This window comes from Stegostoma tigrinum, chromosome 18 (assembly GCF_030684315.1).
Source record: "Stegostoma tigrinum isolate sSteTig4 chromosome 18, sSteTig4.hap1, whole genome shotgun sequence".
Classification (NCBI taxonomy): domain Eukaryota; kingdom Metazoa; phylum Chordata; class Chondrichthyes; order Orectolobiformes; family Stegostomatidae; genus Stegostoma; species Stegostoma tigrinum.
Window position 1 is genome coordinate 22,971,451 of NC_081371.1, and position 17,868 is coordinate 22,989,318.

The 17,868-nt window shown below is 38.6% G+C and overlaps 1 protein-coding gene across 16 annotated transcripts in view; it reads left to right on the forward strand.

Moving 5' to 3' along the window:
* LOC125460699 (voltage-dependent L-type calcium channel subunit alpha-1C-like) overlaps positions 1 to 17,868 on the forward strand; it is an 814,036-nt gene that overhangs the window by 630,331 nt on the left and 165,837 nt on the right. For 10 of the 16 annotated variants that reach the window (XM_048548420.2, XM_048548421.2, XM_048548422.2 and 7 more), the window contains 2 exons: positions 13,846 to 13,929; positions 14,306 to 14,389. The exons of 1 other annotated variant lie outside the window; for it this stretch is intronic. In XM_048548420.2, the coding sequence (XP_048404377.1) occupies positions 13,846 to 13,929; positions 14,306 to 14,389 (168 nt within the window). The remainder of the gene's footprint in view (positions 1 to 13,845; positions 13,930 to 14,305; positions 14,390 to 17,868) is intronic. 5 more of the 16 variants (XM_048548424.2, XM_048548425.2, XM_059652392.1 and 2 more) reach the window with 2 other exon arrangements.

Genomic DNA, 17,868 nt, shown 5'->3' on the forward strand with positions numbered 1-17,868 from the left:
TAGGTAAGGAAACTGAGGGTTATCAGGGGTAGGTGGGAATGTGGAATTCGAAACACACAAAGATCAGTCATGATCTCACTGAGTGGCAGAACAGACTGGAGGAGCCCACTGATCTACTTCTGCTCCTATTGTGTGTGTTAGTAATAACCTTAATCAACTAAGAATTCTATTAAGTCTCACTATAGTCAGGTGCTGGAATTCGAGCACTGTTATTCCTAGAGTCATGGCAAAAGCAAAAGATTTTATAAAAGATGAAAATTCCACCTGTCTTACAGACCCAGTTTGACAGAAAGCATGGATCTGTGATAAGCATCGGTACTTAATGAGGATTATTATTTATTACAAATAAATAAATCCTAGCTAAGCTAAACAATTATGAACCGTTAATATACAACTGTACCTGTTAAAACTCTAACCACCTTATATAACACACCCTACGCTCACATATAGAGGCAGACAGGTTCCGGAAGCATTGGTTAGAGAGAAAAACTAGGAAGGCATTCAATGACCCCTGTCCATAGCGTTCACTTAAAAGATCCTTTTGGCTTTACAGGACTTGCTGTTTGGTGAAGTCTATCCCTTCAAGTGTTTTCCAATTCCTTACAAGAGGCACAGAGCAACCAGTTCACAGATTTTGAGGACTCATTGGTTTAAAGCAACAGTATACAGTGATTGGTGAGGGAACATAAATTGCCTTTCTTCAGGCTCAGGTGCTTTTTTATTGCAAAGAGAAAGATAGCACCTTCATTTCTGGACGTCTGATGGCCTTCGACAATCACATTTACACTCACAAACTGTTCAGCTACCCAAGATCCAAAAACATAGCTATTGGCAGGCATAAAGCCTTTGTCATCGATAACTGGTCACCAATCCACAGACCATTCAGCTACTTGTTTCTAGCTGAATCTCATTTTGTATATACTCCTTAGTTCGAACTACAAGGGGTCAAGGGAGGCAATCAGGGTGCAGTTGGGGTGGAGGACCTGGCCACTTTGTGTCATACATAGTCTCCTTGTGAGGGTAGAGCGCTGCATTGGAGTCAAAGATCTTCAACCCCTATCACCAGCCTTTCAGACTTGGGTAACAATAGGTAGGGTGCTGGGGTGCAGGTTTGTGCACCTGTCCAACCCTGAGTGTGCTAGGCCTGGCTCTCTATGGCAGACACTAAACTGTTCACAGATGCAAACAAGCAGCCATATCACTGCACTGATACAGCTTCTAAGCAGTAAAAGGCCATTGCATTCTATTTGCCTTTCTGTCACTTCAGCTATATCGTGTGCATTTGGATGTAGTCCATGATTGTCAACTCCAAAGGGTCAACTCCTATCTGGATCTCAACAAGTGACTAGTCTCTGGTAGATGGCCATAATTGGCCAGCTACTTGGATACATTTTCCTTTGGCCAGCTACACAGTTGTCGCTGTTAGGTGCTCACCAGCTTGTATACCCACACCCACTACATCTGTGGTTCCCACCAAGGTATTGGGGGTGCAGGAAGCTGCCTTGTCAATGCTGTGTCTGAGGCCTCTCTACTCTTGTCCTCAGAGGTTGAGGATGGGACTTTTGGTGGAGAGTGTCAGTGGGGCCAATGTGAAAGTTATAGTAGATTGAAGAATGGCACTTACTCATTTGGTGGGATATGGATGTTTCTGCATCCCTACAAAGAAGCATGAGCTTTTTCTGCAATAACTAGGATTCTCCACTTGTAGAGGGTGAAGACACAGATATTGGACACCATCCACTGGTGCAGGCTCTCTCTGCCTTGATACAAGCTGTCCTCTCCTGTAAATGCAAAAGGGGAAATAGATGAGATTAATTGGAAAGACACGGCTATTAGTGATGCTGCAAATGGAGGAAAGATGGTGAGGTGTACCAAAGGACAGAGGAGGCAGCTCAGAAAACACACAATGCTATTGGTGTGGAAAGTTTGGTGTTGAGGGAGGTTCATCAGGACATCCAAATTCCTGCCAAAGAATCGTGGTGACATCTTCTCCTTCTCTAACATGCTCTGACACTGTAAACAAGCAGGGCAGCATCAAAACATGAGTGGTCATCTGGGTGCACGTCAGCCTTTTAAATATGGCACAGACTTCAAGGAATGCCAAGTTTTAGGTAGATATCCACTTAAGTGGTGAGTTATTCTGGGAATGGCACATGGTAAAATGGGGTGAAAATCAAAAGTGTAAGAGATTCCATGGGATGGGGTAGATGACGCAGACGTTTGATGATAGGGTGAGAAAACATGCAACAAAACCCTCCAGGGTGGGCAAAAATAAATCAGTACAAACAAAATTGTACAATAAATGCTGTAAAAAGAACTAATCTGAGTAATACATTTAGAAATGTATCTGTGTTGATCAATTTTTATAGCGAGGAGAAAAACTTAGGAAGGTTGTTAGGTAAGGGTTTTAGGACATTGGACCAAACTTGGAATGAGCTACTCCTCGCTGAGCATAAAACAGTGTGGGCAGAGTTATTAAGAAAAAAAAAGCATGGAAAGCTAAGTAGAAACCTCAAGTTTTGCATGTGAATGTTAGAAGACTGAACAAAGGGTCCACTCCAATAGCCTAAATAGTAATAAATCATAGATTTTATGGAATAGTATTTCCATCATGCAACAGTAAGATTAGAATGTGATATATTTCTGTATACTTAGTGATTTAATATTTAAGGTTTTGGAGTCGATCTGTAGATTTAGTATTTAGTTTTAACATATAATAAATAAAAAGCACAAATTTGAAGCAGTCCTTGACCTAACTTTCTCCTCAGATTATCTTGAACCTAAACGCATAACGTGGGCATAAAATTATGCAACAAAAGAAGTCCAGTTGTACGAAATATTCAGTCTTCTTTGAAAATCTTTTAAATGCTTGCAAGAATTGCAATGATTTTCTTTCATTACTGGATAACGAATATGAATTGCACAAAGGTTTTGGTCAAGACTAAGAAGGAAGCATACATCAGGCATAGACAGCAGAGATTGAGTGAATCTTTAGAAGACTATAAAGACAGTAGGAGTATACTTTAGAGAGAAATCAGGAGGGCAAAAAGAGAACATAAGTTAGCTTTGGCTAATCAGGTTAAGGAGAATCCAAAGGGATTCGGCAAATACATTAAGGACAAAAGGGTAAATAGGAAGAGAATGGGGCTCCTTAAAGATCAGCAAGGCCGCCTATGTGTGGAGCCACAGAAGTTCGGGAAGGTACTAAGTAAGTATTCGCATCAGTGTTTACTGTGGAAAAGGAAATGGAAGATATAGAATATAGGAAAGTAAATAATGACATCTTGAAAAATATCCATGTTACCAATGTGGTGATGCTAGATAGCTGAAAACATTAAAGTGGCTAAATCCCTTGGATTTAGCCAGGTATATCTTAGAACTCTGCGGAAAGCTAGAGAAGCAATTGCTGGACCCCTTGCTGAGATGTTGTAACATTGATAGCTGTATGTGTGGTGCCAAAAGACAGGAGGTTGGCTAGCATAAGACCATAAGACATGGGAGTGGAAGTAAGGCCATTCGGCCATCAAGTCCACGCCGCCATTTAATCATGGCTGATGGGCATTTTAACTCCACTTCCCTGAACTCTCTCCGTAGCCCTTGATTCCTTGTGAGATCAAGAATTTATCAATCTCTGGATGTAAGTTTGCTCGCTGAGCTGGAAGGTTCGTTTTCAGACGTTTCGTCACCATTCTAGGTAACATCAACAGTGAGCCTCTGGTGAAGCGCTGGTGTTATTTTCCGCTTTCTATTTATGTGTTTAGGTTTCCTTGGGTTGGTGATGTCATTTCCTGTGTTGGTGATGTCATTTCCTGTTCTTTTTCTCAGAGGGTGGTAGATGGGCTCCAAATCAATGTGTTTGTTGATTTGGAGCCCATCTACCACCCTCTGAGAAAAAGAACAGGAAAGGACATCACCAACACAGGAAATGACATCATCAACCCAAGGAAACCTAAACACATAAATAGAAAGCAGAACATAACACCAGCGCTTCACCGGAGGCTCATTGATGATGTTACCTAGAATGGTGACGAAATGTCTGAAAACGAACCTTCCAGCTCAGCCAGCAAACTTACATCCAGAACCTCAACCTGAGCTGCAAATCTTCGCCGAACTCGTTATCAATCTCTACCTTGAAGACATTTAACATTCTGGCCTCCACTGCGCTTTGTGGCAATGATTTCCACAGGCCCACCACTCTCTGGCTGAAGAAATGTCTCCTCATTTCCGTTTTAAATTTAACCCCCTCTAATTCTAAGGCTGTGCCCATTGGTCCTAGTCTCCCCGCCTAACGGAAACAACTTCCCAGCGTCGACCCTTTCTAAGCCATACATTATCTTGTAAGTTTCTATTAGATCTCCCCTCAACCTTCTAAACTCCAATGAATACAATCCCAGGATCCTTAGCTGTTCATCATATGTTAAACCTACCATTCTAGGGATCATCCATGTGAATCTCTGCTGGACACGCTCCAGCGCCAGTATGTTCTTCCTGAGGTGTGGGGCCCAAAATTGGACACAGTATTCTAAATGGGGCCTAACTAGAGCTTTATAAAGCCTCAGAAGCACATCACTGCTTTTATATTCCAACCTTCTTGAGATAAACGATAACATTACATTTGCTTTCTTAATCATGGACTCTACCTGCAAGTTAACCTTTAGAAAATCCTGGACCAACACTCCCAGATCCCTTTGTACTTCTGCTTTACAAATTTTCTCACCGTTTAGAAAATAGTACATGCCTGTATTCTTTTTTCCAAAGCGCAAAACCTTACATTTGCTCATGTTGAATTTCATCAGCCATTTCCTGGACCACTCTCCTAAACTGTCTAAATCTTTCTGCAGCCTCCCCACCTCCTCAGTACAACCTGCTTGGCCACCTATCTTCTTATCATCAGCAAATCACCAGAATGCCCCCAGTCCCTTCATCCAGATCATTAATATATAAAGTGAACAGCTGTACATGTTGCTACTATGTTACAAACGTGGCAAGGAAAAGCAGGGGAACTATAGACCTGTGAGCCAGACATCGGTGGTGGGCAAGTTGTTGGAGGGAATCCTAAGGGACGGGATTTACATGCATTTGGAACGGGAAGGACTGATGAGGGATAGTCAACATGCTTTGTGCATAGGAAATTGTGTCTCACGAACTTAATTGAGTTTTCTGAAGAAGTAACAAAGGGGATTGATGAGAGCAGAGCAGTGGACATCATCTATATGGACTTCAGTAAGGCGTTTGACAAGGTTTCTCATGGTAGACTGGTCAGCAAGGTGTGATCACATGGGGTACAGGGAGAAGTAGCCATTTGGATATAGAAGTGGCTCAAAGGTGGAAGTCAGAGGATGGTGGTACAGGGTTGTTCTTCAGACTGGAGGCTGGTGATCAGTGAAGTGCCGTAGAGATCAGTGCTGGGTCCACAGCTTTTCATCATTCATATAATGATTTTGATGTGAACATAGGAGGTATGGTTAGTAAGTTTGCAGATGACACTAAAATTAGAGGTGTAGAGGACAGCCAAGAAGGTTACCTCAGAGTACACTAGGATCTTAACCAGATGGGGCAATGGGCCGAGGGGTGGCAGACGGAGTTTAATTTAGATAGATGTGAGGTGCTGCATTTTGGAAAGGCTCATCAGGGCAGGACTCATACACTTCATGGTAAGGTCCAGGAGAGTCCTGCTAAGCAAACAGACCTTGGAGTGCAGGTTCATAGTTCCTTGACAGTAGAGTCACAGATAGATAGGATAGTGAAAAAGGCTTTTGGTATGCTTGCCTTTAATGGTCAGTGCACTGAGTATAGCAGTTGGGAGGCCATTTTGCAGCTGCACAGGACATTGGTAGGCCACTTTTGGAATACTGTGTGCAAGTTTGGATGTTGTGAAACTTGAAAGGGTTTGGAAAGGATTTACAAAGATGTTGCCAGGGTTGGAGGGTTTGACATAGAGGAAGGGGTTGACTCAGCTTGGGCTATTTTCCCTGTAGTGTCAGAGGCTGAAGCGTAACCTCATACAGGTTTATAAAATCATGACGTGCAAGGATAGGGTAAATAGACAAGGTCTTTCCCCTGAGGTGGGGGCATCCAAAACAAGAGGGCATAGGTTTAAGGTGAGAGGGTGAAGATTTAAAGGGGACCTCAGGAGCAACTTTTTCACTCAGAAGTGGTGCATGTATGCAATGAGCTGCCAGAGGATGTGGTGGAGGCTGGTACAATTACAACATTTAAAAGATATCTGGATGAGGACATAATTAGGAAGGGATTTGATGAATGTGGGCCAAATTCTGGCAAATGAAATTAGATTTATCTATGATATCTGGTTGGCATGGTTGAGTTGGACTGAAGGGTCTGTTTCTGTGTTGTACATCTCTTTGATGCTATAACACTATATTGCTTTCTCCTTTAAAATCCACAAAAGGACAACAATGCTATTAAGTTCTAAGTACATGTTTTCCTCTTCAGAAATTTTCATTAATTGCTGTTAGCTGGGAAAAATCATCTAAATGTTACAGAACTGCCTGTCTATTTTCATGATTAAAAATTGGTTTCAAAAATTTAAGTACCATTGGAAGAGATGGAAGTGGAGAAATACTGCATCTTATGTTTTTGTACAAAGTAGAGCAAATTTTTATTGTGCTGTTTTACCTCTGTTCATGATCTGAGCCCTTTTTAACATAATGGTCAACTCTGTTAACCATCTTGTTAAGTGGTTTAATTACGCTGTTGACAATATGGGTAGATTCACTACCAACAGTCCTTCTCACAAATATTAACCCACTGATACCAAGTGGAGAATGATGACATACTGTCCACAACAGAGGCTCTCTCTTTATTAAACAATAAAGGTTTGTTACACATTATTTTGTAGTTAGTTATATTACATATAAGATATATAGTTGTTTTTCGTAGAGTCATGCAGCATGGAAACAGATCCTTTGGTCCAACTCTTCCTTGCCAACCAAGTTACCCAAACTAAACTCATCCCACTTGCCTACATTTGGCCCATTTCTCTCTAAATGTTTCCTATTCATGTATCTGTCAAAATGTCTTTCAAATGTTGGAACTTTACCTAAATCTATCACTTCCTCTGGCAGTTCATTCCACATGTGAATCACCCTCTTTGTGAAAAAGTTACCCCTCAGGTTCCTTTTCAATCTCTTTCTCCTCTCACTTTAAAAGTATGCCCCCTAGTTTTGAATTCTCCAATCCTAGGGAAAAGACTTCTGCTATTCACCTTGTCTAGGTCCTTCTTCACTTCATAAACCTCTAAAAAGGTCACCCCTCAACTGCTTATGCTCCAGTGAAAAAAGTCCCAGCCTATCTGGTCTATCCTTATAACTCAAACCCGCCAGTCCCAGCAACATCCTGGTAAGCCTTTCTGAGCCCTCTCCAATTTAATAATATCCTTCCTGTAGCAGAGCAAGCAGAACTGTACACAGTACTCCAAAAGTGGTCTTATCAATGTCCTGTGCAATCTCAACCTGACATCCCAACTCCTTTACACAGTGTTCTGAGCAATGAAGGCAAGCATGCCAAATGCCTACTTAACTACCCTGTCTACCTGTGACACAAATTTTAGAGAACTAGATACCTGAACCCTAGATCTGTGTTTGAAAATACTGCCCAGTGCCCTACCATTAACTGTAAAGTCCTGTCCTTGTTTGTTTTATGAAAATGCAACTCCCTGTGTTTATCGAAATTAAATGCCATCTGTCACTCCTCAACCCATTGGCCCAATTGACCAAAATCCCTTCATAATCTTAGATAACCTTCTTCACTGTCCACAATGCCACCAATTTTAGTGTCATCTGCAAACTTTCTAACCACACCTCCTAAATTCTCATCCAAATCATTTATATAAATGACAAACAAAAACAGACCCAGAGCTGATCCCTGTGGAACACCACTGGTCACAGGCATCCAATCCAAAAAACAGCCCTCAGTCTCAGCTCAACTTAGGGATAAACACATTTGACTGCTTTAGCTACATGCTGTTAGCCCAAGAACAATTACTGAATCTCTGTTTATGACAATGGCGTCATATGCAGAACTCTCTGCAACTCTTAAAGAATACCTTAGAACTATGGTCAACTTCTACTGGGCACAGCCTTACATATTCTGAAAGGTGGACCTTATCTTCTGATATCAGTCAATCCTTTCAATTACCAACTGCATCAAACAAGAGTTAGGATTTGGTATACACTCTCTAAGAGTGAGATTGAGACAGATTCAATTATGGCTTTCAAAGGGAAATTGGATAATAATTGGAAAATGAAAAAGTAATAGGTCCATTTTCTTGAAGGTTTTGGAGTAGATTTATAGGTCAGGTTGTGGCTGTTGAGGGTGGTTGGCCTGCCGAGCTGGTTTGTTGTTCCACAGACATTTTGTTACCATGCTTGGTAACATCCTCAGTGCAGCCTCTGATAAAGCGTCGTTGTGTTTTCCCACCTGGTTTTTAAACTCTGGGGTCCATTGCAACAGATTGCCTTGCTTCTGGGTTTACTCCATAGCAGAATGTATATGGGGTCAAGTTCAATATGTTTATTAATAGCCTGCTTCGTGGAGTGCCATGCTTCCAGGAATTCTCATGTTTGTCTCTGCCTAGCCTGTCCCAGGATCTTGGTGTTGCCCCAGTCATGTCCATGTGGATTGAGATGCGTTTTGATGAGTTGAGATGAGATTGTTTATGTCTTTTTGTAGCCAGTTGGTGTTCATGTACTCTTGTTGTTAGCTTCCTTCCTGTTTGTCCAATGTAGTGTCTCTCACAGTATCTGCAGGGAATCTTGTAGATGACATTGGTCTCGTCCATGCCGGGGAATGGGTCTTTAGTTCAGGTGAGCAATTGCCTTAGGATTGACGTGGGCTTATGTGCCACTCTGATGCCCAGCGGTCGTAGGAGTCTTGTGGTGAGCTCCAATGTGTTCCTGATGTATGGTAGTGCATTAAGTGTCTCAGGGCATGTAGTATCTTCCTGACATTGTTCGTGTAGACATTTTCTGACCCAGGTTTTTGGATATCCATTATCCTTGAACACTTGGAAGAAGTATTCTTCCTCCTCTTGGCGTAGTTCCGCGTTGCTGCAGTGTGTTGTTACCGCTTTAAATAGTGTTCGCACACAGCTTCGTTTGTGTGTGCTGGAACGGTTACTATTTAAGTTCAATACCTGGTCTGCCTGTGTGGCTTTTCAGTCCATTTTCTCTTCATTTTATCATTGCACCTCAGGAATACCATTTGCCACAAATTACATCACCATATTTTGTACATATAAAGAGAACTAGAATGCTTTTACATGAGTAACACAGTCCCTTACATCAAATCTGATCTTTCCTGGATAAAGCATTTCAAAAAAGTATTGATGAAAGTGGATGAGATCTGGTATTTACTTTGGGGACAGTTTATTGAATCAGTTCATTTTCAGTGTTTGACATCACCCTTTCAATACTTAATCCATCGAATTATACAAAATGAATGAATGAGTTTGATTACTTTATTTGCTTTGTTTAACTCGGTGAATTGCAAGTTTGTGTACTTGGGTAATGTGCATTTTTTAAAGAATGTTATTGCCTTTCAGCGGCACATGCCTTTACAAAATGTTTAATTTATATGTTTAACAAAACATTGTGTGGCTTTTAACACTGGTTCCATTCATGACACTGCCTTTGACTCATTTATATTTAAGGGGCATTTTATAATGTAAAACAATTTTTGTTTGATACTCAGGATGTGTAATTTTACCAACATAAGTCAGAAATCACTCACTTCCATGAGACTACAACAGTTATTTTCTTTCTTTAGCAAAAGGAGAAAACAACCCCATCCTCATTGCTTTCCCTCCCCATTTTGTTCTCTTCCTTTTCATGAAAGTGCTGACACTTGATGAGATACAGATTTGAAAACAGCCTCCCAATGTTCTGCATTCTTTATATGTGAGACAAGATTGTTAATGTTGACACTCTATTCACCCGGGTGGGCATTACAATTGAATCCAATAATATTCTCAGTTACTGTATGTCTCTCTGTTCTGGTCTGAAGGCAGTGCAAAGTAATTGTGGTATTCACAACCATTGGTTGAGATCAAATTGTATCCCTTGAAAGACATTATATTTTAGAAAAGTAAAACTGTAATTTCTTCTCAGTTGGAATTAATGTGTCAAAATGAGCTATCAGAACAACCGGTGCAGGGTGGTAGAATGATTATGCAGTGCAGTTGTTTTATGTTGTGTATTGAACTTGTATTATTTCTTTGGCATAAAATACACAAAGCTAACCTAAATATAGCATGAAGAGGATAAAGCTTTAGTCCCTATTAATAAATAACAAACATTAATTCTATAGTTTTGCATGTATCGATTTACCATTCTAGCCACACCAACGAGATTAAACTCTGGACTCTTTTCGAGCTGTAAATAGCTAAAGTAAATGAGCTTGATATAATCTAATTTATTTCTTAGTAGATATTGACCTACAATTTAAAAAAAAACTATCCTTCAATGCTGAAACTGGGTTCAAGATGAAAATGTTGCAATATAAACACTGATAAGCTTACTCACCAACAAAAGATTATTATTTGAAAGACAACATTGAATAACATTCACCCAAATGATGCATTACTGTCGGGAATATCCATCTGGCATTGAAAATAATTGGTGTCACTAAGAGCATTTTAAAGAATGCATACCACATCTCTGTGAAGAAAAGTTATTTTCTCGCTTGCTGGAAAACATAAATCTGCTTAGTTTAACAGACAGATTGTATTGCCTGAATTTTGCTATATATATATTTTATAGCATCATAATCATCCAGTGGCCATCAAAATGTTGCTCCTTGTCATCTTAAATTTGCTTCCTTACGGAGAACCAGAAAGTGTGCATTTTAAATTTATTACCGAAAAATAATTCAAATGTTATGGGTATACGTGTTTAAAATGTTTCAAGGTTTTATCAGATTGAGTACTCTTTAGCTTTCAATAATTTCTTCTTTATATGAACCATATTGAATATTTTGTATAATTTGTTTGAAATGAATTTTTCTTCTCTAAGACATAAGAATCAGCTTAAAATTGCCTGGAAGCCATCCATCATTGTTAAAAAAAAAAGATTGTATTAGTAAAAACAGTTATCGATGGCTATGAACTTTGAGTACTTAAGATCATGCCTCAGTTTTGTAGATAAGGCATGAATTAGGAATAAAAAATTCTCCATCCTGGGGGCTGAATTTTGATCTCACATTTTGGAAGCAGCTAATAGTTTTTGACTTTGCTATCCCCTCCAACACCCACCATATCTCCATCTCCTTAGGACTTGTATAGGCCGCATTCAAATCTGTTGCCTCCTTCGGCAAGCCAGAGTCATTGGGTGCTGAAATGGATTGGTTAGAAAGCCCACCTCTGCTCTTGGGAATGTTGACCCACTTCTCCCCATTATTCTTATGTCTCCTCTGAAGCTCATCCCATACATCCTACCATCCCACATTCCACTTCCATGCTCACTGTTGTTCCATTAGCCCTCATTCTCCTCAAATCACCTTTCCCTCTCATATTCCACCAACTTCTTTCATGCCCCTTTATATCAAGGCCCTCTCATATCCCAGTTTCATCTGTCTAGCCTACATGCATTCTCCATAGCCACTTTCTGAATATCCACCAGAGACATGTAATATCTTTGGGAAATCTTTGAAGGGATTGTGAAAAACATTGACAAATTAACCATCTAATAGCAATATTACTCAAAGACACAGACAAAACTCCAGATCCATTAATTCATCTAAAGTGGTCACACAGATCTAAAATCCATATCAAAGGCACATAATCCTTTAATAACCTCTTAAGCTTTTAATCAAATTACTGGCTCATCAGTTTTTAAAACTAAGACCGTTATAATTGGCCCAACTATCAAAATAAACTACTGAACAGACAATGGGACCTATTGCAACTGAAAGAATAGATGGCTTAGCCTTTCTATATGTGACTCCAGATGTTCAGTCATTAAAAAGATTTTCAGGAGGATGTCATCTTTTTATTTTAAAGCAATGAGCATTTTAATCATTTCAGTTTATGACGAGAGTTCCTATGCACTCTTTTCTGTAGTTTTAAATGCATAATAGCAGTTTTTCCAATGGGCAAAGTATTTCCCATTCATACAAAATTGATCAATGTAATGGCTAACATACTTTTCAAGAGCAGATGCCTATAGATAACATCAGTATAAAAATATTAAGTATAAAAACTTATAATGCAGCACCTAAAAATTATACCTGAAATTATCAAAAGATGGAACACTTATCTGTCAGAATGTTCCCAACTCCTCAGCAGACTTCCTCAAACATTTTTGACAGGTGGATTTCAAAAGGATTACAAATCTTTCCTCACCCAGCAACAATGCTTCTGAAATTTGTAAACCTTTCAATAGCAACTCCAACATCCCAGGCCGTGCATGCAAGGTTGCAGGCCAAATATTTCCTGTTGATGAGACCTTTGTGTCGGACTTGGCATTTTTGATCGAAAAATTCAAATGTACAGTCCAGTGACATTTTTTCCCCTACTTCCTACATCCATTCTTGATTTTTTTTTTAAATTTTCTGATCTATGTTTGAGTATCTAACTGAGACCCTGAGTCTAATATAAGCAGTGAAAGAAAAAAATTGGCTTGCGATTCCAGAAGCCACTTTGATCCAGCAGTGTCAAATCCTGCAACATTTTTTAAAATGATTTCTAAAAATGCTACTACTAAGTTTTAATGAGGATACTTCTATAATTTGTTAAAGTGGAAAACATATTGTCATCCTATCTCATCTCCTACTATATTAAATGTGTACAATGATTACCAACATGAATTGCGTTTTGATAAATCATTAGAAAACATCATTACAGATCCTCCTCTAAGGAGGTAATTGGCCTGTGGATAGTTCCTTTCTCAGTGGCATGCCTAAATATTTCCCTGTTCGTGTCGTGCCTGGGAATGCTAGTTTTAATATTACCCAATTCCTGGCCCCAGACCAAGTTATGTTTTAACTTCATCATTAAAGTTGACAGCTTCTGAAATTCCATGTTTAGCGCTTCACTGGAATGGGATAGGATGGAAGCCATAAGCATGAAATGACACTTATGAAATTGAAGTTATTGTGAATATATGTTTCTAAATAAGTTTGAAGTTAACTTTGTTAAACCCATAATATTCTATGTTGTAGATAAAAATAGTGATTTTTTAAAAAACTACAGAGCACAATGTATGATAATCTTTGAGAAGAACCTAATGTCTTCTTCTTGACTTTGATTTTCAAATCAGGATACAAAAGGTGAACAGAAAAAGCCTCCAACATAGTTTAATATACACCAACAGTACTTCTAAAAAAGCCACAACTTAACTCCTCCAGACAAATCCTTTACTTATGAAGCATTGTTTAAGTTATTTCAGAAATTTGTGTTACTGCAAGTTTTCCCTGATAAGACTTAGTATTTTTAAGTTTTCATTCTCAGCAAAATAGCTGCAGTGATAGTAAATTGAGACAAGGTGTTTCCACACAAGGACAAAGACAGAGAAATGATAAGTAACTTTCAAAACCAGACTTCTTGCAGTATGGATAGGAGTCTGGAAGCAATCATCTGTCTTTTAATCACACAATGCCTGAAAAGGAAACGGGGAGAAAATAAAATTATTTTCATGATGCATTGTATTAATATGAGAACATAATTTTGACCAACACAAGAATTGCTAATGGTGTAAAACTATGTTGTGGTGCTGACCTCAGGTTGTCAAATTTGAGAATATTTGCCATATAAGTCTTGCATCTAAGACCAACTTCTAACCTGCCTTTCACCCCCCCACCCCATTCCCACTTCCCACCTGCACCATGTAGGGTTACTTTAGTGATCCCTGGAATGTTTTTGACTTCCTCATCGTAATTGGCAGCATAATAGACGTCATTCTGAGTGAGATCAATGTGAGTATACATGACGCTCTTCAAGATCAAACTTATATACTTTTTTCTTTCTTTCTTAACCAGCTTTACTTTGTCAGATATTTAATTCCATTAGTTTCAAGTACTACAATGGAACTGGTGAGACTACACAGAATTAGGAAAGCAACGCAGGTCAAATGAAGTATCACGAGGAAAAACTGAAATGGCTTAACATGGTTCAACTGGTGCAGTTTAAAGTCCTGGATGTTTAGGTGACAATTGAGGGTCAACACTTCATAGATAGTCATGTCTATAATGGGAAATACTGTACACATGTAACCTCTTTCTCTTATTTTCTCTTCTCTTCCCTTTTTTTATTCTTTCCTTGTCTCTTCCCCTTTTATTTTTCCACATGCAGCACTATTTTTGTGATGCATGGAATATATTTGACGCCTTAATTGTTGTGGGTAGCGTTGTTGATATAGCTATCACAGAGGTGAACGTAAGTAACCATCTCAATGAACATGCCTGCTCCACTTATGTTTGTTATACTTCTATTCATGTCCAATTTTATGTTTGTAATGTTATCCTTTTTCCTGCCCCTAAGCCTGGCATGACTTAAACTGTATAGCAGGTACAGAGTGCAGCATAATGTCTACGGTGGTTTTAGTTTGAATTATTCTGACTTCTGAGTTGAAAGAAAATAATGCCAACATTTACCTAATATGACATGGATAGCAAGGGCATTTTTTAAAAATCAAAACATTTTTTGGCATCACCGCTTCAAATAATTTAAAGGAATCCTTGCAAATATCTATCATTAGGATAGCATGTGTGAAAAGGGACATCATGGTAACTTGTTAACTTGCTGATCTTGCCGGTGTTTTTGTGGAAAGGCCTTAAGTAAAAGAAAAGTATCTCATTGCCACAAGAGAAGAAAACTGAAGAGAGATTTATGGGCAATTGTTGTATTACTCCTTGTAGCCTCCTTGAGATCTTGTATAGGTTGCCCACCCCAACTTTAAGAAGTTACATTGCGTGTAAAGTTCCCAAACTATGACGCGACAGCATGTCACAAAATGTTTTTCCATAAAACAAATCTGTTACAATTACTTTGAAATTGCCAATGCAGTTTCTCTGACTTTTTAATTACCTTTGTCTATTGAGTTTTACTGGGTGTTTTATTTTTCTTGTAATTTATGCTGCTCATGTCAAGTTTTTTCCAATCATGTTTGGGTTTCTACAGCTCCCGTAAAATGCACTACAGACAAAATTGCTGCATAAAGCCAGTGGGTGAAATGTTCTCATTGGATTACCTACCTCTTTTAGGACTCACCATTTTGATCTATGCATGTTCTACACTGGATGGGCAAACTGCTATGCCAAGTTATCTCACAGAAAATAAAGTAGAAAATATATTAGATATTAATTACAATTTTGTAACTATTTAAAGAATAATTTTGCTGGACAGAGAGACGTGTTATCGAAGCTTTTAATTTTGCATTCATCAGGACAAATACAAGAATGGTAAATTTTAAACAGTCATTTTTGGAGAAGTGTGCTGATTGGTTAGCAAGTCACTGATTGGCTGAAGTATTACCATGAACTATAGGCTGTCCAAACTCTTGGGTAAAAAAGCACAAGGCTTGAAGATTATATATCCCTTTTGTTTGAAGAGAATTAATCTCTATTTATGAAAATATGTTGCTTCCAGCAAGCATAAATGAGCAAAAAATATGAGCTTGTGTGATTATCTAGGTTATTGATGTAGCTAGCTATTCAGTCATGATGGCTCAGCAAAGTTCTGCCCAGTTGCAGAATCAAACAGTAAATATTTTGTTTTGAGTTTTGTAAACATGCCCTCATTAAGTATGGCCAGTTCTCAGTCTGGTGTGAACCATCAAAAGAACGTTATTTCATTTGACTACGAAGACACTTGAGAGTTTGAGGAGCCGACAGCTCTTCATGCTTTCTCCATACTAATGCCTCAGCCAACAGCATCAACTTGCCAACTCCTCAGCACCTTTATTCATGTAGTGTAAATTGTTGTGATGGTTTGAAAAGGGTCCTTATCCTGATGAATACAAGGCAAAAAAAAATAAGAAATGTGTCTTTCTTTTCAGCTTTATTGAATTGCTGTGCTAATGTTTGACTGTTTAATTAAAGTTAGTGATTATGAAAGTTTACTGGATAACTTTTTAAAAAAACACAATTGATCCACATATGAAAAAATAAAAGCAAAGGTAAAGTCACAATAATCCCTGAGGTCCATAGAGTTGCTCAGTCATTGGAGGGAGACATTTGGTAGTGATGTAATCTGAAGGCCACCATATCTCAGGTGAGGGAAAGAGGTTGAGGAGAATTCTTCATGGTAACCTCAACTAGTGCAGGAATTGAACCCACACTGTTGGCACCACTCTACATCACAAGCCGAGCATTCAGCTGACTGAACTAACTGACCCCCAATGAAAAATTGTTTATTGCTAAAATATTGAAAAATTTTGAAAATATTGCTCACGTTACATGTGAGCAAAAGTTGGGTTTTGTCATATTGCGTAATCAGTAGTCATTACTGACCTATACCTTTTTTTTTGCAAAAGTCGAATTGGCTTTTAGTACCTCAGTCTCAAAATAAATGTAACAACTCAATTTATTTAAATGTGTTTGTGACCTGTCTCTGATTCTTACTATGAATCCCATTTCTAACATCCATCAAACTTGACAACTTTTATTACATTGGGAAAGTTCCGTAATCATGTATATTTAATGAAGATCAATTTCAGCCTAGTTAACTGAAAAGCCGTCTGAAAGTTTTCATTTATAAATTAATTTCATTCTAACTGGAACTTCAGTGTAATTCAAACTTTCAAAAAACTGTCATTAGTTTGTGTGTACGTAAATATCTGCTATACAGTCAATAACTGAACTTTGCGTTACCTCTCTCTATTACAAAGCATGGTTGGATTTTCTTAATGAATAACCACATTGCACTTATTTATCAAAAGTTTTTGAGTGAGGTCTCTACGCTTCCGACAATGATGTTTATGAAATAAAATCCCTGCAATAGTGTGCAGAAGCTTCTAGCAGAAGTCCATCAATTCTTGTGGATAGCCACAATTTTTACATAAAGAAAGATGTTACACATTTGATGAAAAGATTTAAGGCAGGTTAAATTATTTTTAAGCAAGCTATCAAAGTATCAGCTATTGCACACATGCAATGTTTGCTTGTAACCAATAATAATCAAAAGCAAAATTGACAACAACTACAGATTCCACTATTTGGCAAGAAGGGATCATTGTTTTGGTAGAAAATGCTACAGTTCCTATTACTGTAGTACACTGGCCTGGTTCCAAATGATGTGCCACAACTTCATGAATAATTGAATATAAAATGCATCACAGTTCAAACAGTGGCTGACCTTATGTTGCAAAACATATTCTGCCTGACTTCCAAGCTGATGTATTTAACAGATCCTGAAGCCTGACTTCCAGTTGTACGTTCTTCTTAAAGCCCATATAAGACAAAGTTCAAATTCTCTGCTCCCACCCCACACAATAAAGCATGGCATGGTCTGCTTTCAACTGGAAACAGTCCAATTTTAATAAAATGGACCTTCCTGAGAAATATCAAACTCTAAGGGGCTTCATTTAGGCAATATACTGATTACATAACTCACAGAGCGCCCACACTGCATTTGGCGCTTCTTTGGGAGGATAAAGAAACACTTCCCTTTTGAATTGATCTCCCTGAAGAAATAGAGCTTTAATATAAATTGGTGTACATTCCCACGCATTTGTTACTTACAAAGCCAAGAAATCTTTAAAACTGCTTTTCCTACTGTCAGTGAATCCATTGTTATATATTGGCTCCCCAAGATTTTCTTCAAATCCCCGTGCCAATGTCTTTGTTTTGACCTTGTATGTAACATTTGGAGACATATTTTCCACGCGTTCACAATACAGTAGCACTTGCTATCAT